Source organism: Mizuhopecten yessoensis, unplaced genomic scaffold (assembly GCF_002113885.1).
Source record: "Mizuhopecten yessoensis strain PY_sf001 unplaced genomic scaffold, ASM211388v2 scaffold716349, whole genome shotgun sequence".
NCBI classification, from domain to species: Eukaryota; Metazoa; Mollusca; class Bivalvia; order Pectinida; family Pectinidae; genus Mizuhopecten; species Mizuhopecten yessoensis.
Window position 1 is genome coordinate 913,598 of NW_018480072.1, and position 27,371 is coordinate 940,968.

Genomic DNA, 27,371 nt, shown 5'->3' on the forward strand with positions numbered 1-27,371 from the left:
TATTATGATATATCGGTTATTATGATATATCGGTTATTATGATATATCGGTTATTATGATATCAGTTATTATGATATATCGTATATTATGATATATCGGTTATTATGATATATCGGTTATGATGATATTTTTCTCTGGCAAATAGAATATCATAATAAGCGGGTTCCACTGTATAGTCTTGTAGACATATTATATCTTCTGCAACAAAAATACACATAAAATCCTGTTTTCTGTTGTACTACACACAACAAGATAAATGTCACGTGAAGACTTACATCTGTGAGATGAGACAGAACCACGTCCTCTCGCACCAGAAACCTGTGGCCATTATAGATGAAAAGGAACAGATCCGCCACTCCGCCAAGCATCCTGTAACACAATAATGTCAGACCATCATTTTACTTAATAGTGAAATACTTTATAAAACAGAGGTTTGGAGAAACAGACCCTTGGAAAAAAATTGGAAAAATTTGTCCAAATAAATACTTTTCTTTTACCCAGACGTATAGCTGCCTATACACTAGTTGGAAGGTGAATTCACTAAGTCTCAAACAGAAAAACTGCTTGTACCCCCTTGTCGCCTCTACCAAGGCCCTCCCCTGGACTCCCTCCTCTACCAAGGCCCTCCCCTGGACTCTCTCCTCTACCAAGGCCCTCCCCTGGACTCTCTCCTCTACCAAGGCCCTCCCCTGGACTCCCTCCTCTACCAAGGCCCTCCCCTGGACTCGCTCCTCTACCAAGGCCCTCCCCTGGACTCGCTCCTCTTCCAAGGCCCTCCCCTGGACTCGCTCCTCTAACAAGGTTCTCCCCTGGACTCGCTCCTCTACCAAGGCCCTCCCCTGGACTCACTCCTCTACCAAGGCCCTCCCCTGGACTCGCTCCTCTACCAAGGCCCTCCCCTGGACTCACTCCTCTACCAAGGCCCTCCCCTGGACTCGCTCCTCTACCAAGGCCCTCCCCTGGACTCGCTCCTCTACCAAAGCCCTCCCCTGGACTTGCTCCTCTACCAAGGCCCTCCCCTGGACTCGCTCCTCCACCAAGGCCCTCCCCTGGACTCGCTCCTCAACCAAGGCCCTCCCCTGGACTCGCTCCTAAGTGAATCCACTCAAAATAAGGGCTAGCTAAGCCCCCGTTACCATTTTTTTTAATATGAACAAATTGTTTTTTACGTTCCCCTAGGGCCTAGGGCCTGTTCCTTTCTGCGGAACAACCGGTACGTCCATTTTTAAATGTGAAGTTTTCAAGTATAAAACCTTGCGGACCAGCAAAAGTTTATGCAGGCCTTGCAAGGCTTGGTTAAGGCTCGCCTGAAAGCAGCATCAGATTACTAGGTCCGACCTTATTTTATAAGTGAACAACTCTTGTCCAGCCGGTTCAACCGTTTGGACTGCGTTAATGAAAAACGGCCCTAGTCTCCTGCAGATGCCATTGTTATTGTGCAGCAATCGGGATGTGCTGAATCTTTAGGGAATTTCCAATCTCTATATTTAGAATTTGATAATTGGTGGATTTCAATTACTTGCCTTCAAAATTGTTCAGAATTACTTAATATATATCTCAACAGAAGGCGGTTATTCGCTTCAATATCAAAATTTCAACACCAAAAAAAATTGTGGTTACGCAAATTTTTATGGTAATTTGATTTGTGTTGAACAACTCATTTCTAACTCAATATTTTTTTTTTGCAACAGAATTTCACATGCTATATATCACTTATTTTTCGTCATTTCAAGGAAATTTCACTTCAATTATTTTTACAACTTAATAATTTAAACAAGAGATCCCAGAGGGATCTTGGCGCCCACCTTTGTACCATCTTCATTAGTTCTTTGTCAGTTCGATATTTTCTCTTCTTTCCTCTAATCTGTTTGATCGAGTCATGTTAACAGTAAATGCACCTTGAGGTAACTTTTGATCTAAACTTAATACTGATGTGTATGAAAGCCAACCTTCAAAGTGAGTTTGTCATTTCACATATTTACTAGTACAGTACTTAATGTGAAAGAAATAGAATCGATCATTGCAATATGAGAAAGATCTGTTTAGTTCTTCTTTTAATCCATTTTGTTTTTATGATCAGTCTCAAAATATAACATACACAACGAGGGATCAAGGGGAACCTACATTTAAAATTTGAGAAAGATCCCTCCCGTACTTCCCGAGAAATAGCGATAACAAACTTTCACTATCAAAATCCAAGATGGCTGCCTGTCGGCCATGTTGTTTATCCGATCAGTCTCTAAAATTGCCCTGCACAGCTAGGACCAAGGGGAACCTACATATAAAATTTAAGAAAGATCCCTCTAGTTCTTCCGGAGAAATAGCGGTAACAAACCCACACTATCAAAATCCAAGATGGCTACCTGTCGGCCATGTTGTTTATCCGATCAATCTCAAAAGTTGCCCTGCACAGCTAAGGACCAAGGGGAACCTACATATAAAATTTGAGAAAGATCCCTCTGGTACTTCCTGAGAAATAGCGATAACAAACTTTCACTATCAAAATCCAAGATGGCTGCCTGTCGGCCATGTTATTTATCCGATCAGTCTCAAAAGTTGCCCTGCACAGCTAAGGACCAAGGGGAACCTACATATAAAATTTGAGAAAGATCCCTCTGGTACTTCTTGAGAAATAGCGATAACAAGAATTGTTTACGACGGACGACGGACGACGGACGCAGGGTGATTTGAAAAGCCCACCATCAGATGATGGTGGGCTAAAAAGCAACTTATTTGAATTTCATTTTCCATGCACCTCATCTTCAGAGATGTTGCATGCATATTTTTGAAAGTCAAGACATTTTTTTTTCATTATTTTTCTTTGTTTTCCTAGGATGAACTAAATATATATACGGACCAGAGAATTTCTCGGATAAGAGGTGTTTCCGTGATAATCGTCTGTTTCCTTTTAGTATACAGCGGGTGTGTCCTCTCTTTGTACGACTCCCTGCAAATAAAAAAAATTGTTTAGTTTTGCAGTCTAGCAAAGTACCTTGTTTTAACTGAATTGTTTACATTAAAATTATATTGTCGATTTTAGAAAAAAATTGGTCCATGTGGATTTCTCATAAAAATATTCTCAACAATATTTTCACGTTCAGAATAGTACACTTAATGTATCTGTATTTGTAAAAATTTGTTTAATTTTACAGAAAACAACTTGAATAATGTTTTTAAAAATCAGTCAATATGGAGTATTAACAGTACAGGTCAAAGGTCAAAAGTCCTTCATGTAACGTCAGCTTCCCATTGAATTTTACTAAAGTTAATTTACTTTTTTTTTTCAAAATATGTTCGGGACTTTGTTTGACTTCGAATTTTAATAAAACTTGGTATGCTGTAACAGGATTATCCTGAGTTTCTTGTGGTAATGTTTATATAATTATCTGTGCCTCTGTTGTTCAGATAACACTTTTCATCCCAGCATAATATGAATTATACTTTGACATTATTCCAATAGACACAATGCAAATTTTGCCATAGAAAACTGTTTTTGCCAATTAACTTATCATGGTTAGAATTCTATGAAACCAGTAATTATATAAATATTACCAATAGAAGCACTGGGTAATTCTCTAGCTTATGCCTTTCGATGTTTTTTATTAAAAAATAAAGACAGGAAAATTAATTTTCGAAAAGTAAATTAATTAACATAGAATCTGATAGGAAAATGACGTAACATGAACAATTTTTGACCTCTGGCTGTCCTTGACACGACTGCCTGGAGAATAACAAGAATGAAGACAAATATGCATAAGTTTCATATTTTACATTGTAATCAAAACATGACCTACTACCTAGTGTCTTGGAAGGAAAACCCCTTTTTTCCTTTTATTTGTGTACCTACAGTTGCTTTGATTTAACTTACAAATAGGAATCAACCTATGAGTTTTTAATATATAAAAAAGTGGAGAAAAAAAACAAACAACTTTTGACATTGGTGGAATAAAGACCTGTTTCACTTAAATCAAAACATTATGAAATCTATAAACGAAAGATTTTTTTCCAAGAACTGACCAATCACGATTGAGGTTAGAAAAATGGCTGTCCGTGTCATCGGCACTCTGTCCACACCAGTACTGAACCACGACGTTCCTTGTCAGCCAATCAAATCCTGTCTCAACAGGAGGAGTGTTGTCCATGGCAACCAGCGTACTTTCATCAGGTTGGATGGTTGATAGACTAACATCCGGAAAAGGAGGTGGGGCAGTATCTTCCGAGGTGTTCGGGTTACCTCCCCTGGGAGAGTTCTCCTCATCCTCGTCATCATCTTCATCAATCCAGTCATCTTCAGACTAGAACATTTTACGAAATGGTGTCTGTGTATCAAATGATTGATTCCACTTTGCAATAGTTTCTTTACACATGATTTATTTGAATATTATTTTATGTTTTTGAACTTTGCGGGAACATTGAGAAAAAATAAAAACATCGGGCCAGGGATCATGAAACAATCTAAGACTAAAGATTCTGCTTAGCCAATCATGTATGACGTCACTTTTCATGACGTCATTTGTGACTGATTCAGTCAAAATTTAAAACAATTTCAGACTTTCATGTCTTAGGGCCGTCCCACTTTAACTCACAAATGTTAAACACCAAACGTCATTGAGATCCTGTACAAAGACTGAATGTGATTCATAATGACGCAACTTACAGACTACAAAATTTAACTTAAACTTGAAATCCATAAATATTGAATTTACAGTATTTAGAATAGCATGTTTATTTATACATTGTAGTTTGTGCAGTGATCTTATCAAGTTCAACAGTTCTTTGTTCATCATAAAATTTCCAAAGCCTATGCCTGTGTAAATGTACAGGTAATTTTTTCACTTTCATTTATTAGTAAAGTTGCAATTTTTGATGTTTTCACAATGACATGGGTTATACTTGGAAACAGATAGAAATTTGACTCATGAAGTTTAATTCATCAGTAATAATAATAATTCGAGGTTTTTATATACCGCTTTATCAAAACCTAGTTTGTAGGTCGCCTCAAAGGGGTTCACAAATTATAATCCATGGTTATAGGGCCTTTACAAACAGCACTCACAGCTAGCATTCTACAATTCTAGCACTGCCTAACCACATACTCATTTACAGCTGAGTAGACTTGAACAAGCTGAGTAAAGTATCCTACTCAAAGATACAACACAGTGCCGTGCCGTGACTCAAACCTGCAACCTTTCGGTCACGAGTCCGGCATCCTACCACTAGACTTCCGTGCCCCCTGGACTAACATGCCTCCATAACAGAATTAATGTAATATACAGGGTTTTTGCTAGGTGTTTATAGGGTCCGGTACAGGAACCCATTCCCAATTAAAAAAATACCCTGAATTTTCCCAATTTCAGTCTTTATTTTCCCAATTGGATTAAAAAGCATGTTTATATACAGTCATTATATGTGCAACATTCCAATTTTTAATACCATGAAGGAGCATTCAAAGTACATAGATAACGAACATTTGAAACTTAATAAACAAAAAAACTTAAAAATCATGTATTTTTTTTAATGCTTTACGTTTTACTGTAAGAAACAGCTAGAGGAAAACTTTTGCTAATCATATTTAAGCCCCCCCCCCCAAACTATGATATTTTCCCAAACATGTACGTGTGGAAAACATTGATGATATTTCCCAATTTTTGCCAAATACCAATGATATTTTTCCAATTCCTGCTCTGGGGCCCTTTCCCAAAGCTGGCAAAACCCCTGATATATAAGTAGTGTGATTCAAGGAAAACATATGGAATTTGTTACAAGTTCGACACATTAAGAAATCGGAAACTTTGAAGTTTGATTCATGGAAGTTTGACTGTACATATGTATAAACCCATGGTTTACAACATAAGATCAAGTCGCAGGATTTTTTAAAAGTTGATAAAATTATTGCTTTACAATTTACTTTATACTGGGCGACGTTGAATATAAAATAATGAATCCCTGATCTAAAACTTCAACTTAAAACATAATTATCCCTTCAAACCCCTTTTAATGTCTCAAAGAGCTCAATCTGATCATTCGAACAAATCTGAATTATTTAATTGAAATGATTTATAAAAATACAATATAAAATGAATAAATGATATACTTAATGATAAAAATTCCTGTCGGTCTTTCACCTCTATATCTCATTATTATAAACATTTACACAGATGCATACCAAGTGCAACAAAATTTATCAAAATACTGTTTAAACACGCTGGAGAAGGAAGAAACATTGTCAGAAGGACGGTCTAACAGCAGGTTATCCATTTAATTAGATAAAGAAATATTAATCCGAAATTTTCTCACCTCTATATCGGATATATATAGACGAGATTGTTCCTCTTCACCCTCCAGGAGATAGGCTGTCCAATCAAATGTGTCTTTTGGTGCTGTAAACGAAGAAAATATGCAGCGATACATCACTCTCAGGTCAAGGAATGAATTTTTAAGACATCACAATTACATGACAACACATATTTAACTTTAAAGAAAGATATATATTCTCCCACACTTCACGTGTCCTTTCAATTTTGCGAGGAAAAAAAAAATATGTCTTTACTTACCTAGGAAAAGACAACTTACACCAACTTTAATTCTGAAACCATCGCCAATATGTCATTACTTTATGCACGGTAACCAAGGTCACCTCTTTATGTGATCGTGTTTCTTATGTGCTCGTTATGTTGTAACTTATTTTCATGCTTTATGGAGAAAATTAACCCTTTCACCACTGTAGACCATAATGGACTCCTCCCCATAAATGCATAGTAGAGTCTACTAATTTTACCTAGGGGAGAAAGGGTTAATCACTCCTGTGCAATACAGACAGAGAAACCCGAACCCTCGGGATACGATTTTTGAAATTTAAAGCTCAGCAAAGACTCGTGATAAACTTCAAAATTCTAACTCTTCGTTTGAAATTTCTGTTGACATCACACGGAATGACACAGGTCTTATTATTCCAGACTTCATTTATTTGACAATGAAACACAGATACGACAATTAAATAATTAGTTGGATCATAAGTCATTGTGTGCTACCTATACACTGTGGTAGACAGAACGGGCTGAAGAACCACTACAGCATCGTTGAAGGAAGGCTATTTTGAAACCATCTTTTCAATATGTACACGCTGAATTGGACTTAACATTTCATAAGAAATAACCTGACCAAAATCGACATGCCATTCGGATGGAATGTGTCCCGCTTTGACCATCAATGCACATGTCAAGTTTGGTTGGTGTAGCATTTACAGCTGCAGAGAAACTAACTTGAATGCAAAATCTTAATGTTGACGCTGCTGCCAGAAAAGCAACACCTTAGCCAAAAACTATTCCTTATAATTACGATATTTTTCTGTGAATGGTACATAACAATTTTATTCATTAGTCTGATCATGATCAGCGGACACAAATTTCATTTTCAAAACTTATCAATGTGTGATCTGTTCGATGAAAGTAACAACTTGAAATTTGCATGAGTCTTGATTGATGTTGTCCACAGCTACAATTGTGTCTTATTTGCGGAGATTTGCATAGCTCCGCCCACATGTATTGTTGTCCGACGTCATGGAAACTTGTCTTGTTCTATAGTCGGGTTATGGGAAGACAACTCCAATTGGTGGGAACAATGGTTATCGAGCGAATGTCAGAGAAGACCGTTAATACTTCAGACTATTAACAGTCTACTAGGAAGCTTATGCCAAGTTCAATATTCGCCCTTCACCAGTGATACCTGCCCCACATTGATTTTGTCATTCTCATTATATTATTAGATTATGGTATTCTGTGTACTATTATTCACTGTCATAATATATTCACCCTTTCTAAGGAGGGCAGGTTTTTTTAGGTTGAAATGAGGCGAAAATGTCTCTATACATGTATATTGAAGTATTTTCAGACAAAATACAAAATTTAAGAAAAGGATTATCAAAGTTTTACTTTTTACACAAACAATGTACATATTAAATGTGTCACAACATTTCTACACCAACTGGTCTCTTTGTCAAGCTATGACTGAGCGAACAATTTGAATAGTTTACTTGTACAACCAAGTGACAAAATTGTACTTTTCATATCTCACTCTTTCAACTTTTTTAAAGTTTGAAAATTAAGTTACGAGAGTTGATAAACCACTGTCACTCATTATGGAACCTCTATTTATGCTTATTTCCTACACCATACCTTCCACCTTCGGCAGCCTCGGCTGTTCCACATATTCATGGAGTAAGGGTGAGTTTGATAGATTTAATAACAGAGAAAGCAGTGCATAGTGGGTGTCACTCTGAAAAAAAAAAAAAAAGAAAAAATATGAAACTTGGGGAAAATCTATGCCAAGACACTAAATTAAAGAGGTGCTGGATTTCAATTAACTATATTAAACTCATATATAAGATGAAAAACAAATATTAAATGACTTAATAACTTAATTGTAATCCACACACATACAACTTGACAATATTTATGCAGAGCCAATGACAATCCACATTTCTTTATGATTGAACAAGTCAGATGGAATTTCAATAGAAGATAACTATTAGTTTTATTGCTATAATTTTTATGTAGACTCTCATATTTAGTTGTCTTTACATCATAGGTGTTTTTGTTTATTCAGCTCGACCATTTCAACTGGTCGAACCTGAAAAGACGCAACAGGCAGTTGTAGATTGAACCCAAAATCTTGTCTGGTATACATGTATAAGGAAGGGAGGATCCATTCCACTAGACCGACAGCTGGGGCTTGTGGGTTTTATGTTGGGGGCTAGTAAATGTTTTCAATATATACCATGGTAATATAGGTCGGGGTAGTAGAAGTTTTCAAAATCAACCTGTGAGCCAGTATTCTATAGGTAAAGTTGTACACCCCTGGATACCCAATATGTTGTTCTGCATTACTAGAGAACAGTACCCAAAGAGTTCCACATTCTGACCTCCTCAAAAGTCATCAAAATATAAATACCTTCCCCGTGTCGCGACCTTCAAACACAGGAGCCGCAAGGAATTCATCGCTTAACTTCCGTAAAGCATTTGCCTTCTTGTCTTGTGAATGAATCAAAAATTTGTTGATTGTCCTGTAAATAAACAAAATTTGGTGAATTGATCAAAGACATGTCATTTTTACAGCCTGTACCGTAACCAAAGACGATAAAATACATATGTCAATAACAATAACGTGGAGTGGGAGATCTAACGTCTGTGCGAAGAGTTCAGTGGAGTTCGATGATGCCCAGCAGACGGATTCCACAAGGAATACAAGAGTCCGGCCGTAGCAGTAGAGTTATCAATAGGTAAAGATGACCATGACAACGTCGTGCTCGGTTGAACGGCTTTAATCAAGAATACGTTAAGGTCATAGGAGTGTATTGATAAACGGAAATAAGAAGTACATCCCTAGTTGAAAATCCAATGCAGGGAGACAGTATCACAATTTCCGCATATTCAAATGTTTAATATTAAACTGATGAATATTGTATGTTTAGGCATTAATTCAGTTGTTTTTTATCAATGAGTCAAATGTGTCCATTTTTCTGTACTTCAGGAAACTGGCTACCTATTTCACTACTGTGAAGTTTTTCAAAAAGACAACTTTTCCATTCAATTACTATGTGTATATGGTTTTATTATAAAGCGTCAATTTTTAATCGTTTATAGATAATTTATTTTACACAATTTCAGCATTTATTAAATTGATATACATTAATGCAATACTAATCTATGGCAGTATCATTTTTATCGACATTATTTTGCAAAAAATCGTGTCTTTCTTTTTTTTCTTCAAAAATCACTCCTTTTTACATAAACCATTTAAAATCCTTAAAATTTTGACAACGGTCAGAACCTATATTTTTATTGTGGCTGTTTTTTTTTTTACTTCAAAGCAATATAACTACAAAATTTAATAAATTCTGCTGAGAAATGGTGACACAATCCTATTACCTTAACTAGTTACGACCTATTCCGTCTTTGCATATTGCAGAGTTATCTTCTCTTGGTACCAGGTATTGATTGTTACGTCATTGGTTTGTGTGAGAAAATTACGTCGTTTTCTCAAAAAATGATGACGTTCCTCTCACAAACAAGTGACGTAACAATCAATACCTGCTCCCAAGAGAAGATAACTCTGCAATATGCAAAGACGGAATAAGATGTGCCATCATCAGAACAAATTTCAAATATAAACATGCAGGTAACCCAAATTTAATATGTCCAAACTAGTCCACATGTTCTCGATTAAAGCCGTTCAACCCACTACAACAGTGTCATGGCCATCTTTACCTATTGATATGTCAATAATGTTCCTAGAAAAAAAAGAAAAGAGAAATCCAACACTCCTTAGGTAGAAAATATGATAGTGTTCTCGGGTGGATCCCCGGCAGGGGGGTCACTAGTGATCCAGGTTACTATAGAAACATAAAAAAAAAAAAAGATTTTCAACCACATAGGAGGGCAGTGAGAACGTGTTCCCATAGACCGCAGTAGCTGTGACAGCCTGTCCGCATCTAAGGAGCTGTCAGACCTTAGAGCTTGACCTGGAGGGGCAGGACTTTCGAATCTCTGAGGGCCCGGTAAGCTGGCGCTTATCCCCTCAAGTTGACCGAACACAGACTTTGTCAGTGAAGTGTAGACTATAACCCATTCAAACAACCAAGGATTTTCAACACCACAAAACACACTTTGTTGTTTGCTTGACCTCTATATGTTTGGAATGCTATGCAGCAATCATCAGGACCATAGTATATGGCATACGTGCCATTTCTTTTTCAATTTCCATGGGCGAGATTGTGCATGCTCAGAATTAAAGCATAAATAAAATGTGATTATGTATACCCTAGGGAAAAAATCACTTCCAATAGCATCATTTGAGCTGTTGTTTTCAATGAGATCATCAGATCTTAGAAAATGGAAATAGTTTTGCAAATTCATTGGTTGAAAATGCTCAATTTTAGGGTCCAATATTAGGAGTTTCCCTCCAAAATAGGGAGAGTAAGCAAGTATGATATTGTTGAATTAATACATATAGTTTAAATGAGTGAAATCGTATGATAACTCCAAAAGAATCTACTAGAAGGATTTTTCTTGAGGTTCAAGAACTAAAATTCCTAAATCAATATTCATCCACAACAATAAGTATATTCAAAAAGATGAACATTGCGAATTTACAAAACATTAATTTACTAATTCCATTTTTCAAAATTAGAAGAACATTTTGCAGAGGGAGAGTTCTTCCTAATCATACTAATCTGATAACTGAAACTGGAGTAATTTTCCAGCCTAAAACATATGAACATATTAAACACATCACATTTGCTGGGTATTATTTAAGTGTCAGTTGATGTAACGGGAGAAGTAATGAAGGATTAGACCTGGACCCTTTGTGGTGGGTGTTCATGATCATTTGTACTTGATGTGGAGGGATCCTCTGAACTCAAGGTGGAGGGGTACTTGTTTGAGGTTTAAGGGTCCTTAGTAGTTGAGGTTGAGAGGTCCTCAGTACTAGAGTGGAAGGGTCCTCAATACTCGAGCCGAAGGGTCCTCAGTACTTGAGGTAGAGGGGTCCTTTATGTTTGAGGTTGAAGGGTCCTCAGTACTAGAATGGAAGGGTCCTCAGTACTAGAGTGGAAGGGTCCTCAGTACTTGAGGTTGAGGGGTTCTTTATGTTTGAGGTTGAAGGGTCCTTAGTACTTGACGTAGAAGTGATCCTCTATACTTGAGGTGGTAAAAATCCTCTGTACTTGAGGTAGAGGGGTCCTTAATACTTGAGGTGTAGGGGTCCTCTTTACTTGAGGTGGAAGGGACCCTATGTTCCTTAGGAGGGAGCCTGTGTACTTTAAGTGAAGTGACTGTCTGCATGTGCCAGCATTTACCAGAGACAATTTTTACTTGAGGTGGACACTATATCAAATCGCAAATGAACCTGCTAAGTCTGCAACATGACGATTAGGACATGTACAGTATGTACATCCCGCACAGTCATTCACATAATATATATATATTTATACAAACCCTTTCAAAACAGCTGTAATTTTGTGGCTGTCAACGTCGAGAAATCTATGGTACTTTACATTGGACGTGGCAAACTGAAGACACAGGTTGAAATTGTCCTCTCTTTCCTGAAACAAAAATGGTTCAGATAGAAATTATTAATCAGTTAGGAGGGTCCCAGGTTCAAACCCTGGCCTGGCCATTGCATTTCTCTTTCTCCTGTTATATTGAAAATGTTTTAATTTGCTGAAGTTGGTAGAACTGTAACTGGATCGATAGCAAATAACTGATTAAACTGGTCAGCAGATTTGTCTTTCAATACACACAGGCTAGTTGAGCAAAGATATGATATTGAGAATTCCATTAGTAAGATGATTACACCATTGTTCCCGTCACTTTACTCCAACAATGTTAAGAGGTTTTACACGGCAAGATATTTTTGACAGGTGCCGTGTAACGCAGTCAGCAAAATCATATGTGATAGAAAAAAGGCCAACAAGCGGCCTCTTATGTTATAGGAGTACTCTTCAATAATTATTGAAAATAAGAAATAAGAAAATAAGTTTTTTTTTTCTAAAAGAGAGGAGAACGAGTCAGACTGTAATACTAATACTCCCCAAACATCAGTAATAGTATTGACATAGTTTTGACTGCATTGTCAGATCCTCAAACTGTCATTATCAAAATGTGATTATAAACACTGTGTACAAAAAAATATATAACATCAATACTCCAGTACATGTTCAAACACTGCTGAGATAGGCGACTGGTGGCAATGTTGTCAGTGACACGGCAATCGGGACACTTTGTAAATGTAAAAGATTTGAAGCCGTGTATGTTGTCGTTGAAAAAAATGCATCCTTTCCACACAGACAACATTCCAAAATTTACCCTAAATCCTGTTAATTTGTTGATGAGATCTTTTAAGTCATGTTCAGTGCTCTTCCATCGCGCCATTGAAAGACAGTTGAGGGGTCCGTAGTTGAGAGGTCTGTATTGTGAAAAGGTAAAATCCCGATGAACATCGAAATATTTTGTCCAAAGTCATTGCGGCGTTTGAACTTGTGGCCGTGGAAACTGGTAGAATAAAGCATTCCTCTGATCTTAATTCTCATTAAGAACGAGAGAAAAATAAACAGCAAAACTTTGGCGCCTGTTAACCTACTATTATTTTCGAAAATGTTACTTTAATAAGTGTTTTATTGGTTCAAAGAAGACAATATCAGGTAAAATGTTTTGATGTTTCCAGGGTTTATTTTGTATCATTGATTTGCTGTCGGTAATTTGTTGATTGTGAAAGAATCAAGCGACATTCTTTGGCCAATATTGATCGACGAGTTTCTAAACAAATACCAAATTAGCCCCCAAAGCCTCAGATCCTTCGCAACAAACGAAAACATTTTGAGATGGATACCAGGTTTCTTCGGCGGTCATGTTTGTGCGTTTCCACGGATTAATTCGTTGACGTTTCTAATGGATAATTTTATAAAACACTTGCGCTTGTCAGAGGCTGAAATATCAGATAAAAAGTATACCTTGCACAAATGTTTTTTTTTTAATGAGAAAAGAAAATCTTACAAGAGGCATGGCTAACACACGATATCTGTTATTATGACATTGACACACAACACGATTATAAGTGGGGAGAGAGCTCGAGGTAGTCGAAAAAACTTACCATTTCCTCTTTAAAATTATACTCTTATTATAATTAGGTGCACATGGAGATCCTCCTTAAGATGTCTTTGCAAAAATGCATACAAGGATTGGTTTTCCTTTCACATAATGTGTTTTGCATACCGGAACATGTCAACATAACATTCGATACATTTATAGAAAGATTATTTATTTATCTCTGCCACTGCATCGACGATAATGAAATGTGTAAATGTGTACTGTTCGAAGAAAATTGTTTGTTATACTTCTTCCAAGTATAAGATACGAAATGTTATGGTTTTCAGCCACCAAGAATATATCCAGACTAGGTTTGTGAATTATGGATATACCTCACATGAAGTCCATATTTGTTTATGCAGGGCAAACCTTTCAAATTACCCAGCCAGCAATGCAAACTGTAGACCAGCAGTTGTTATTCTTAAAGGGGTTAATTGATACCAAGACCTTTAGAAGAATACATCTACTTTTTTTCCAACATATTATTTGACCCAGGCCCTGTGACCTTGAGATTGGATAAAGGTCATTCATTTTAACAAACTTTGCTGTATAGATTACACTCTAGCAAGCTTCAGGCTAATTTGTTTACCAGTGCTCGCAATGCATACTATATTTTGTATACATTTGACACTTGAATTCAGTAATGAATCAATTATATTGATTATGGAATTTGCAATCAGTAATTTGAGTTGGTAAGGCCATAAATTTTCAATGATAATCGATCATTTTCACATCAAAAGTATAACAAACATTATGTTGACTGCTCATTATTTAAAAGTTAATGTTGTGTTTCAGGATGGCGTGTGGAGGAGAGTGCTACTATTGTATGAAGCCGCCTGAGAGAGGGATGGATCTAGATTCAGCCCTTCATGAACTAGGCATGCTTAGTTCTGGCACAAATAGCCGCAAAGAATACATAAAAGAGCGAAAGAGATCAACAAGCGAGTCATCGTCTTCACGACCTTTCAATGAGCCAATGTCAAGAGCCTTTAATGAACCGGTCCCATTTAATGAACCAGCATCCAACTTCCAGGGAAAGGGGTTTCACATTCTTCAGGTAGATCCAAAGTATGTGACTGGATTTTCCGCTGATTTTCCAGTAGTTATGAATGTGCCAAAATTTGACATTGATGCTTCAATGGATGCTTCAAAAATTCCCTCCACATCTGAAACAAGCCCAATACTAGATCCTCGAACAAGGGATTGTTTCTGTGTTCAGGGTTCCTGCCATCACTCCGATGCCACACCAAAGCAGACGATACCTAAACGTTCCATGTTGAGGAAAGGCCGGTATAAGAGATACCTGAAACCCTATGAAGTCCCATGGAGACTTCACAATTCACCTCCAGAGGTTGAAATGCACCATCAGGAACATTCCTTATCCAAGTCTAATGAGTCCTCTCCTGTCAAGGCTTTGAGTGGTGAAGGTGGTCCTTTAACTAGGTCAAGGTCGTTAAATAACCTTGAATCGGCTCGGGCAAGGTTAGCAGACATCTTTGAGGAACCCCATCCTCACCATTCCGCCGATAGACAAGAAATTGAAAAGGTCTCTCAACAGATAGAAAATTTACATTTTGTTGAAAAGACATAACATTTAAATATTTTCTAGTCTAGTTAATTAAGTTATTAATAATAAGAAAAGAGACAATTCCACTACTTCTAAAATGGTTGTATTCCCATGTATATGACTGCTATAGTTAACTGTTGCTTATAGTAATATTATTTAACACTTCTTGTAAAATGCTATTATTTATTTGTAAATTAGCTATAGTAGTGTCCATTTAGTTTACCTCCACTTGTAGGATGTCTGACAATGCAAGCACAACAATAATTACTGTGCATTATAATTTAATGTTTCACTGTCTTACGATATTTATTTAAATAAATATGGTAAGGTAGTAAAATATAAAATTATAATGAAGGACAGGGGAACTTCGACAATAGTTCTGTTACCGAATAGGTGGTAATGAATTCCATAAGACTTCACTATTATTTCTCTGCCGTAAAACCTGTTCATATTGAATTCCATGAAACCAAATTAGAAGAAAATGTCACTGTCAGTAAACATATCTGTAAAGTTATTATTTTTGTGCAGTAAGTAATATTTATAATGAATCCCATCAGACTTAAAATATAGGTTCTGGTAAATAATGTTTATGGTGGCCTCCAGGGAACCTGAGAAATTAGTTCTCTCCAGTAAACCCTAAAATCATAATGAAACCCATGGGACCTGAGAAATGAGTTTTCTACAGTAAAACATATTTTAAAATCATTCACCCCTAAAATTTCATAATGAACTATTCCAACCTTTGAATTGGAAGAGTTCAAATGTGTCTTCAGGAGTGAATGAGTTAATAATGGATTCCAGAAATTTTCTTTGAACACAAAAACATCCATTATAAATGTATTGCAATACAATATGTTTGTTTAATGTGGTATTCTAGTTGTTTGATATGTATTGTGACAGCCCCTGCCCATAGTTGAGTAGAATATTTGATATCGTAAACAAGTCTGGAATCAGATGTATACAGTAGTGGTCAGTTCATGGTAGTGGTCACTATATCAAGTTTATTTCTTTGGCTTTATTTTTGTCTTAATAAATTTTCTTTGTATATGTCACTTTTTCTGTAGCCAAGACGATGTTACAAACACAGCACATACCGTAGGTATCCCATAGAAATGTCTGTTAAGTAAAAATAAAAATTTACCTCAAACTTAAAAGGTGTTATAATTACATATTTTGAGGTAAATCAAGACATTTTAGTTATCCAACTTACTGCTTCATAACAGAATTAACTCACAAATTATCAATCGTCATCTGTCATCACTTAAATCCTAATCTGTCATCACAAGTTGAATATTCTGTTTCTCCCATAAATTAAAATTTAAATAACGACAGTGTTTGTTATGCTAGGTGATGTATTCTGGTGTAAACCTTGAACTAGGACTTAAATAGATAACATACTAAGTAAGCATGGTAGGGAGAGCTAATATCCATGATATTATTTAAAATTTTAGGTTTGGGAGATGTCTCTTACCCTGGACAGGTGTATCCGCACTTTTACCGATGTGAGATTTCCTTGTCTCACCCTAGGTCTCACCCTAGGGTTGAGACAGGGGATTCCCCTATTCGTAACAATGGTATGACGTCACTTCAACAATACAATGACGTCACGTCAACAATCCATCAACGTCACGTCAACCCTGAATTTAGTATGTAACGTTATCATTACATTGTGTTTATGATACACATTGAGAGAACAGGGTAAGAGAAAAAGAATCATTCACCCCCTTGTGAGTAAGAAAGGGGAATCTCAACCCTCGGGGAAAGATTCTTAAGTTGCCAAACACTCGGCTTTCCCCTCGGGTTGAGATTCCCCTATCTTAACCACAAGAAGGTGAATGATTCTTTTTCTCTTACCCTGTTCTCTCAATGTGTATCATAAACACAATGTAAAATGGAAATCAGAAGTCCTCCCAGAAGTGGCTTAAGCCTTTGACCTCTAAGTAACTTTAGTAGACTCTACCAAACATTTATCTGGGTGAGTTCATTATGGTCTACAGTGGTGAAGGGTTAAAGTCTATTAGTAGCAATTTCTATTTATTTACCTGTCCCAAATGTAAGTAAACTTCATTTATCTGTTGTTTATGTAATTATTATTTATTTACATGTCCAATTGTTGTATTTTGTCTTATGTATTTATTTTATATCACAAGTGTATGAAATATTCTAACTTATTTAAAAATAAGATGATTTATAAAGAAGATGAAATAATTTTAAAAACTAATTTACCTGGAACACATCCAAAGTGCTAATTCATGTTTTTCATTCAGGTACAAATAAGTTCATCTTCGATACTCCAGGGGACAGGGGTTAATTATAAGGTCATTTACGCTTTCTCCACTCCTTGACTATGTCATAGAAAAATCAAAAGGCTCTGTGCAAGTGCACAACCTTGTGGATGAGACAAGACGCCTTGTTTGATTCTTTGATGTTAATCAAAAGAATCTCACAGCCACATAACAGTAAACTTTAAATTTACATGCTTTGAAGTCGGGTGTTGCTCTTCTGTAACCTTCAAAGGACAGGTTATGATCATCTTAGCGATTGGTCAGGTTTCTTTACCCAAGACAATTGAAAGAGTTAGCCATGTGCCTTCAGTGTGGCTATGACATATTCCAGGGGTGCAGAGAGCGAAAGTCGGTGTAACCCATGGAGATTCGAGGATGAAATAAGTTGTATTACATTGTATTAGAGAGCTTGTTACCATAACCATCTGAATGGTATTCTCCTTAATTTAAAAAAACCCACACCTTTTTCAGTCAGATTGAAATGTCACAGAAATTTGTCATCTTGTTACCTCCCTTGTTATATTACCAAATACCAACTCGGGGAATTTCCCTTTGGCTCATTCTGAAGAGCAAAGGAATTGGCCAGAGTTGCAGAAATATTAGACATTCAGAAATACATGTGATAGATTTTTAACAACAAAGATATATATATATATATATTATACATGGAAATAAATTAAATAGTGTCTGTCGATACAAGGAAAATAAATTAAATAAACTAGAACTAGAAGACAGAGTTGCTATCACATTTGCCTGTTTATGGGGTCTTCTGCAGGCAACTTAATGGCGAAAGGAATAGCACCTCTACTCTTTTAGTTTGTTTGCTTTTAAATATACATTAATTTAAAAGGAAATTCAAGAAGTACAGTGCACCAAACATGCTTGCTGTTTTAATTTTCTCTTCAGCGAGTTCATACATAACAGTTTTGACAGATGATTCCCTGCACACCTGGCCTGTGTTTGTAAACTGATAAAATATTGCACGATATTCATTTGTGTGTGCTTTACACTCGTTAAAAAGACATTTATTTATTGCCGTGTTGTTTAAATTATTTTGTTTTCGCATTTGACCTTTATGTTTACTATTTGTATATCTTGACCTCTGTGTGTATACTTATATACTTGGATCAATCAGAAAGAGTCATATTTTGATCAGAAAATAAAAGATTTTTGTAAATCCTGGAAATGTCGTCGTTAATTTTGTGGTGCTACTGATATAAAGTACTGTATATTGTTTACACTCCAATTTCAAATAAGGATCCTCGTACCACTGTCCAAAACTTTAGTACTGTATATTGTTTACACTCCAATTTCAAATAAGGATCCCCGTACCACTGTCGAAAACTTTTAGTATTAAAAACTGTTTTGTTCCGCACGACTTTTGCTTTGATAAATCATTTCTGAAAAGAAAATTGTACCTTGTGGGTCTTTTTTGAAAATAACATGAAAATGTAGTGAAACTGGACTGGGTCTATCGTCGGTGACCAGATAGCACAATTGGTTGAGCGTCCGTCTCAAGTTCGAAAGGTCCCGGGTTCGAACCCCGGTCTGGCCGTGCATTTTTCCTCTCCTGTTACATTTGGTGCCCAACGAAATATACCCACAGAAGGTGGTATAGGGTCTCGTGGGTCTCCGGGGTCGAAGACTTTGTTAAAGGAGGGAGGAATGTAGAGGAACTGGTCTGGGTCGATCATCGGTGACCAGATTGCTAAAATGGTTGAGGGTTCCTCTAGAGTTCGGAAGGTCTCGGGTTCGAACCCCGGCCTGGCCGTGTATTTTTCCTCTTCTGTTCCAAAATATTCAAAACAACAACAGTGTGCGAAATTTAAAATTTAGCGGGAACAAGACCAGGATTCGAACACTGGACTTCATATTGTTATTCTATCTCTCTAACCGTTACTGAAATGAATAATTGTACACACTTAATGCAAGCTACTCTATTGTCAACTTCAGAGGTCATGGGGTCAAAGGTCAAAGATCACGAATGAATACTGTTACTGCAATGGCTAATTATTTTGGAAATGGTAGATATTTTGTATACACATACATTACAGTATCGTAGCCAATTATGCAGGCTACATTGTGACAAACTCCCAAGGTCATGAATGAATAGCATTACTGAAATCTCTAAAAGCGGTAGGTATTTTGTATACACATATATGTTGGAATATTGTAGGTATTAATGCAAGCTACTCTACTGTCAACTTCCAAGGTCAAAGGTCACGGATGCATTATCGGTATGTCACTGAAATGGCTGATTATCGCAGAATTGAAAGGTACTTCATATACACAATGACATATACCTTGAAGTAAACGCAGCATTGATGCAAGCTACATTGTGACAAAATTCAGAGGTCATTGGGTCAAAGGTCACAGTAGAGGTGTTTGTCTTTTCCATTGGGTGTTGGTATGACATCTGAGGTTAGACTTTCGTGACCCTTGACCTTTTAGCCCCTACAGGGGCAACAAGCAGCCAGAATGTTTAGTGGATTAGTTAGTCCATAGGCGACAGTTCTAGTATTGACATGGAAGTCAATGGGATGTTAATCACTGTGGAGGAAAAACAACAGTGTAGTGGGCAGGGTTCTTTAAACAAGACGACCATTGACCATTTCACTTTTTACTCTAGGACTAGTGCACAGTTGGTTGGCACATCGCAAGTGTCTATTTCATTGTCGTTGTTGTTTACAGTGTACACAACATTTAATAAAGATTATTATTGTCATGACGTCATTCATTCAACTTAGTGTCATATTGTGGAATTAACAACTTTGTAAGTTATTTCTTGTTAAAGTGAAAAGATATTTCTGTACTTCAGTGTGTTCAAATTAATGTGCTGGGTTAGTCTATTATGGTCTACAGTGGTGAAAGGGTTAACATGCAATTTTAAGCTAAAGAAGAAGCCAATTAATCTTATTGTTATTACAACATATTCAAAGATTATATCAACATCTTTCAAAAATTATGTTGACATAGGTAACACGTATGTCATAAGTCTATGGCAGAAATATGCCATCATAATGGTCATAACATATACAGTGTCCTCCCCAGAAATCTTTTGATGCGCTATGGTAACTTCACCAGCCCATGAGCCCCAAATCGCAGCACAGCATAGCCGTCCATTTCAGTGACACGATCCGTGGATCGCGCGCTACGCAGTTATAAAAAATAATATAAGATTGATTGTTTTTATTAAATAAATAACATTAATGAAGTACACATAACATTGCACACTCAATTACATTCCCTTTTCTGATTCTTAAACATTTAATTATATAATATTGACATACATATTTTCCGGCAAATTTGAGTACAGCAATCCTTCAAAAAGTTCAACAACCTAATTCCAGAAACTTTCAAGACACCTGATATGCAAACAGCGCTACGTATTATTAACTCATTCACCCCTGAAGTCACATTTGAACTCTTCTAATTGAAAGGTTGGAATAGTTCATTATAAAATTTCAGTGGTGAATGAGTTAAGAGTCACATTAAAACATTCAACTATATATATATAATACCCAATAGAATTATACAATTGGATAATTTTGTATGTGAGTATCTCTTGGGATAGGGGGAATATCTCATACAGAAAGTAGGTCTCTTGCCCAACTATTAGAACAGTTTTCTTTGCATTCCTTCCCTAGGGACACAAATTTTACTTTGCTATACAAATAAATAAATAATAAAAAATAGTTTGGATTCAGTTTGTTTTACTGCATAGCTATATAACTACAATTAACTTAGTGGAAATTAAAAGTATGTTCCCCCGTGAACTCTACAAAATTTTCCATTTTTCTGACTTATATGGTGAGACACATAGCAATAGAAAATATACTGTGCTTACGATAAAATTAAGATGGCATGTTGCATGTACTGGAAATGTCTTTTTAGGAAGACAATCAGCATGCACTTGATTATTCATTATGCACGCACCTGTTCGATGATCTTTAGTTTAACCCAGTCGTGATATATTAGTTACATATCACAGGTGCTGGACACACTTGAATATAATAGTTCAGTATATGGCATATAGTTCACATCACATAATTTGCTATAAAATGCATTAGAGTAATTTTGAAAATTATAAAGGGCACTACACGAAATGTTGTATATCATTTGCATATAATACAGTGTGTCCAACACCTGTGTTACGTATATGTAGAATGAGCAACATGAACGATATTTTGTTGATATTTGTGACATATTTTCTAAAAACAACAACTAATTTTTACAATTCCAAATGCGAAAAAGACAATCACATGCAAACTAACGATGTGTCTATCAGGGCAACCGTACCAGATTTAGGTACTTAAAGTAGCGATTACTTTCACTTTCGGTTTGATTGTGTCATCGTCTTGGGCAATAATTTTGTCTTTTTAAAATCCATTAATTTAATGATGTTGCATTTTCCTTGAACTTCGCAATTTCCTATTAAGACAGCTTATAATCACTGTTGTCATGTATGTATATATATACACGTTGACGCGTAACTCCCCTTACCGTTCCTGTAACACGGAAATTGATGACGTAGTACACAAATGGGATATCCTCCTCACGTCAATACGGCATTTCCGTTTCTCCCTCCCGTTACAGGTGGGTGGTTCCCACAGGCTATCGGAGTGTCCTAAGTGTCCGCCATGTAATATAAGGACACTGCCACGTCAGTAAGTATTCTTATTTTATTTTATTTCTTTTTATATACATAGAAATGAATTTTTATTCAATGGGGGAACGAAGTGGAGGGATTGAAGCGAAGTACTACACATAGCTTAGCAGAAACAAATATGTCGGGAGGGGATTATCTCCGGTCATGGTTTGTCATTCGTCTCGGTCGGCTGACTGGAGCCAAGTCCAGGATACTTGTTTCTGTTCTTGTAACATATATATATAGACTTAATAGATATTCTGGTTAATTTAGACATTTTATAGTCGTTTCACACGTGTAGTATGTTTACAATATACGTCTATACGCTGACAACAGAACAGGTGTGAAGCGGTCTCGGTGGACTTTTGACCGGGGAGGGTCTCGGAGGACTGTTGACAGGGAGATTTACAATTTAATATGTTTGGTAGTGAAAGAGGTTCATGTGTCACTATATAGAGAACCAGTATTCCTTTAGTTTAGCATTGGGTTCAACGTTCAACATCAATATTAAGGCCTATATTGAATTGATATATATAGCATATATACTGTCTGGTATTTTTCACTTAGCCTTAGCTTGCCTGCATCCTCAGATGAAGAATATTGTTTCAACAGGCTTCCTCTCCTTGTATTTTGTAATTAAGGAGAATTTGAGATATTTAACCTGTGAAAATGATGTGACTTTCTAAGTAACACTTTGTTTTCAATGTGTAGAATATACAACATCCATGACAAATACAAGTCTCACGAAGGTCAAGGTATTGTTAGCATATTGCTTCCTTATTTCTAATATATTCTAGTTCGTCCAGAGTAAAGTTAACATTAGATGTTTAGTTCGATCAGAGGCGTATAATACATGTATGTATTTATGATACGTCTCTGGTTCGATCAGTTGTAAACAAATCTTTAAAACAGAAACGATTTGACATGATTTTTTTTTGTCTGATCTGTTCAGCAATTTAGGGTAGTGATACTGTCATTTCTAATGAATTAACAGTTATTATTTTATTATATCTCCTGATTGGCTAAATTGCACAGGAAGTAGGTACGTCAGTTTGGAATTTTTCACAGATGGCGTAAGCTTTGTTGTTGTCATTCTCATGTTTCTGAGAATTAGATCATTCTCCAACATGGGTTTGAAAACCTGTTTACACAAAATGTGATAACATGATTATAAACTAAACATGTGAAAACAGTGTGTTGCATAAACTTATATGTATAGTCAGAATATGTTCATGAACCCAACACATGCAAGTGTTTTCAGGAATAGATATTATGTATGTTTACTCTCCAAAAGAATTCAATATATCGTTATACAGATCACTATATATATATATTATATATATATTTTTTTTTTTTAAAGTGTTGATTACCAACATGTATCATTTTGGATTGGTTTAAGTAAACTATAATATCAACAATGTTGACACTGAGATGAAAATATCTGTTAATATAATAAAACCCTATTTAATTGTCCAACATTGTCTTGGGTGCCAGGAGGCATCACGTCCACAGTAATAACATATATAGTGCTCTAGGCCTTTGGTCTGAAGAGTTGATCTATTATCTGACCACTGCCGTCAGTTCAAATGAGGGGCTTGTTGTATATAGACTTACATACCTGCAGGGAAACAATTACAATACGTGTACCAGTCAGATTGTTTGTAATAAAAAAAAAAAAAACTTCTTAAAAACTTTGATGAGGGATTCATTTGTGTGTATATTATTGCAGTGAGATATCTCTCCTGTGTGTAAGAGATCATTGGATATTATGAACCCTTGCAATTCTGAAACTTCTGGAAATTTCTGTACATGATCAGGTATATTTACATTTCTTTTGCAAGTTTCTCTGTAAGCATTAGAGTTTATTTACCAGAAGAAATTACGTTCATAGGGCTATGAACACAATTGCATCAGAGTCACTTTGAAGCTTCTCCCTCCTCGTTTAATGTGAGACACCCTTTAGAAGTAAACATTTTGGAGACATGAGGCTCTTCCTGGAATCTTGTATAAACATGACGTTATAGAATAGACACTTTAAATATCGGAAATATAAGTGAATACCTTTATTAAGATCGATAACGACCAGTAGAAGAAAAAATAAAAATGTAAATATAAGGATTGTACAATTTCCGTTCATACCAGCATGAACGTTGAAAAAATGCCATACACCCCTTATATGAAAGATTTACTGATGGAAGTCACATACTTAAACTATAGGATAACATTTCATTACAAATTTATCAGAATTTAGATTAACACACAACAATCTTATGTATTTGCTTTTTCTGTAAAATAGATTTTCACATTTTCATATATCATAATACAGTCTCTGTGGGGTTTGGCATTCACCTTACTTTAGGGCTTGTCTCGCAAAACTGGTATAATGCTTGCTTGAAAACAGGATGTCAACATTACTGTACACAGCTGGAAATACAATATGTAAACTGCTGTTAAAAGTAGTAACAAAAATTACCATCTGTTTATCACAGACTTAACATGAATATTGATAAGGTTCATTTGTGTACAATAAAACCTTGGCTGATATAGGATGCACAATTTCTACTAATTTGATGAGATATTTCTGTTGGGTCTACCATTTGTGTAATTCAGAATTCCTCTGAAATGGTAATATTTAAAAGTTCTGAATTAGCCAATACCTTTCTCAACTCCCTGGTGAGCATACGGCCGGAGCTGCCATTTCAGCGCTAAGAGCTAGCATTCAACAATTCTAGCACTGCCATGCAACCACATACTCATTTACAGCTGTGTAGACTGGAACACTCATTACTCATCCTTACATAATTAAATCATTATGTATCTATTTATAGCAATGATAAGATAATTAACCAACCAAATTTTCACCAATTTAATAATTTCTGGAAGTATATTTACAGTTCTTTATGCATGTCCTTTCTAGTTCATCCCTGTTTACAATACAGTAGTGATTTTACATCTGAAGGTGCAACTAGATTTTGTGAAACACTCTAACAATTGACTGTTGAAAAACAGACATGAATGACTTACAGTGATAAAACTAATAACACTTGAATACTGCAATTTGTAAACACCAACAAAACCTGAGGATATAATTTCACCTATTTCCACATTCAGCCATCCATACCATGACCAGACCATGTACCTATATAGCTTCACATTTCTCTACAGGTGGTTACTGGAGGAACAGCTCACAACTAGGCCAGCTGTTCCACTCATTTCCTCCTCAGCTTAACCAGAAAATTTTAAAGTAAAATATAATAACAATAAAATCAAAACAGTGATTGAGATTTCATGACTTTAACAGGATTTTGTCTAAAAATGTGACAATATTTCAGTAATTGATATTTCGGAAAGTGATAAAATTGGTTCAGTTAAAAAGTTAAAGATAGATGAATTTTAAAATCAAGCTGACAATGCTTTGTTGTTTTGGCCCGAGTGTAGACTGGCTTGCCATCTTGTGTGCCCCAGGGCATGTGTATTGATTACCCTCTCTGGTTTACCTGTGTACAGGTATATACAGGTGTGGCAGCCCCAGGACACTCACACACACACCAGCACAACTGCCTTCCATTCCCTCATTTATCTATGTAGATAGCTAGGAAATGACGGGTCAGAGGCCATACATAAAGTTCTCAAAGAAATGTGTTAGTTGCTGCATATGGTAGCTCTGTATATATATAATATATATATAGCTACTAGTGTAGGAACTTCATTCTGAGTACTTGTAGCAGACCTGTTCTTACACAGTCTTTATACATCATCAGTCAGCTTTATGAGTATGTTATTTCTTAACCAGCTTGTTATTTTAGTTCAATAAAAACCAAACAAGAAAGACTGCCAAATATATGAAATGGTTCACATTTCACATTGAATTATTTATCAAAAATGTCATCTTCTAGGGGTCCAACCCAGGACCTCTGGTTCGCTAGTAACCAGTGAACTACATACTTGTCAACCCTCCCTATTTTGGAGGGAGAGTCCAGATTTTGGACCCTTGCATTAAGTATTTTCAACCAGTGAATTTGTTAAAATATTCCTTTATTCTAAGATGTAATAATTCCACCTGTATGAAAAACTCAAAATATGCCATTTTAAAGGGTTATTCTGTCTCTAGGAGCCTAGGAGGTGTATACACACATTTTATGTTTGTTTTAATTTTGAGCATGCAGAATCCCCCCAGGGAAATTTCAAAATGTTGGCAAGTATGCTAGTTTGACACTTCTGAATGAGCTAGCGTCCGAAGTTCTCCCTAGCCGAGTCGTTAGAAAGTGGCTAGTATTTTACGTGGGTGGCTTACTCCCCCTCAAGGAAAAAAGTCGTCGTCTTGAGGCTTTCAGGGGTCATAGCAATTCTTGTGAAGGAATAGCAGAGTACTTTTGTCACTATTTTCTGTCAGTCTAGACCCTGTCCCAAGGTTTCAAGTGGTCATAGGGCTTCTTGTGAATTATCACTATAAAATTGAGTTGTCAATATTTCCCAGGTCCCTATGTAGACACCAACACAACCGAGATCATCATTTTTTCAGTGCCTCCTGGATCCCCAAGCGATAAAACCTCGGACCTCTGGTTTACTAGCCTGACACTTGACCAAATTAGACAGAAACAGCTAGTGTTTTACCAATGTGACATATGTAAGGTTATGTTCTGTTTCCTCCAATAAATGTCTATGAAAGGAATCTTGATGACATCGTGTAATTACAAGAAGCTGTATGACCCCATGTAATTACAGAAAGCTGTCTGACAACATGTTATTACAGAAAGCTGTCTGACACCATGTTATTACAAAAAGCTGTCTGACACCATGTTATTACAAGAATCTGTCCCAATTCAACTACATGTAATTACAGAAAGCTGTCTGACAACATGCAATTACAGAAAGCTGTCTGACAACATGTTATTACAGGAATCTGTCCCAATTCAACTTCATGTAATTACAGAAAGCTGTCTGACAACATGCAATTACAGAAAGCTGTCTGACAACATGTTATTACAGGAATCTGTCCCAATTCAACTTCATGTAATTACAGAAAGCTGTCTGACAACATGTAATTTCAGAAAGCTGTCTGACACCATGTTATTACATAAATCTCTCTGACACCATGTAATTACAGAAAGCTATCTGACAACATGTAATTACAGAAAGCTGTCTCACAACATGCAATTACAGAAAGCTGTCTGACACCATGTAATTACAGAAAGCTATCTGACAACATGTTATTACAGAAAGCTGTC

At 36.2% G+C, this 27,371-nt stretch overlaps 2 protein-coding genes and 1 non-coding gene across 4 annotated transcripts in view; 2 read left to right on the forward strand and 1 right to left on the reverse strand.

Annotated features, from left to right (window-relative positions):
• Positions 1 to 12,985, reverse strand: part of LOC110443503 (gamma-tubulin complex component 5-like) — a 39,110-nt gene extending 26,125 nt beyond the window's left edge. For both annotated transcript variants that reach the window (XM_021487753.1, XM_021487752.1), the window contains exons 1-8: positions 12,864 to 12,985; positions 11,994 to 12,100; positions 8,950 to 9,061; positions 8,175 to 8,274; positions 6,298 to 6,380; positions 4,018 to 4,295; positions 2,858 to 2,947; positions 276 to 369 (exon numbers count right to left, since the gene is read on the reverse strand). In XM_021487753.1, the coding sequence (XP_021343428.1) occupies positions 276 to 369; positions 2,858 to 2,947; positions 4,018 to 4,295; positions 6,298 to 6,380; positions 8,175 to 8,274; positions 8,950 to 9,061; positions 11,994 to 12,100; positions 12,864 to 12,929 (930 nt within the window). In that variant the 5' untranslated portion in view covers positions 12,930 to 12,985. The remainder of the gene's footprint in view (positions 1 to 275; positions 370 to 2,857; positions 2,948 to 4,017; positions 4,296 to 6,297; positions 6,381 to 8,174; positions 8,275 to 8,949; positions 9,062 to 11,993; positions 12,101 to 12,863) is intronic.
• A 111-nt stretch (positions 12,986 to 13,096) lies between these two features.
• On the forward strand, positions 13,097 to 16,717 carry LOC110443501. Its single transcript, XM_021487751.1, has 2 exons — positions 13,097 to 13,198; positions 14,439 to 16,717. The coding sequence occupies exon 2, from the start codon at positions 14,440 to 14,442 to the stop codon at positions 15,232 to 15,234; it is 795 nt and encodes a 264-aa protein (XP_021343426.1). The 5' UTR covers positions 13,097 to 13,198; position 14,439; the 3' UTR covers positions 15,235 to 16,717.
• A 2,260-nt stretch (positions 16,718 to 18,977) lies between these two features.
• Positions 18,978 to 19,050, forward strand: Trnal-caa. The gene has a single exon. It is a non-coding gene; the product is annotated as a tRNA-Leu (tRNA).
• Positions 19,051 to 27,371: the final 8,321 nt, after the last annotated feature.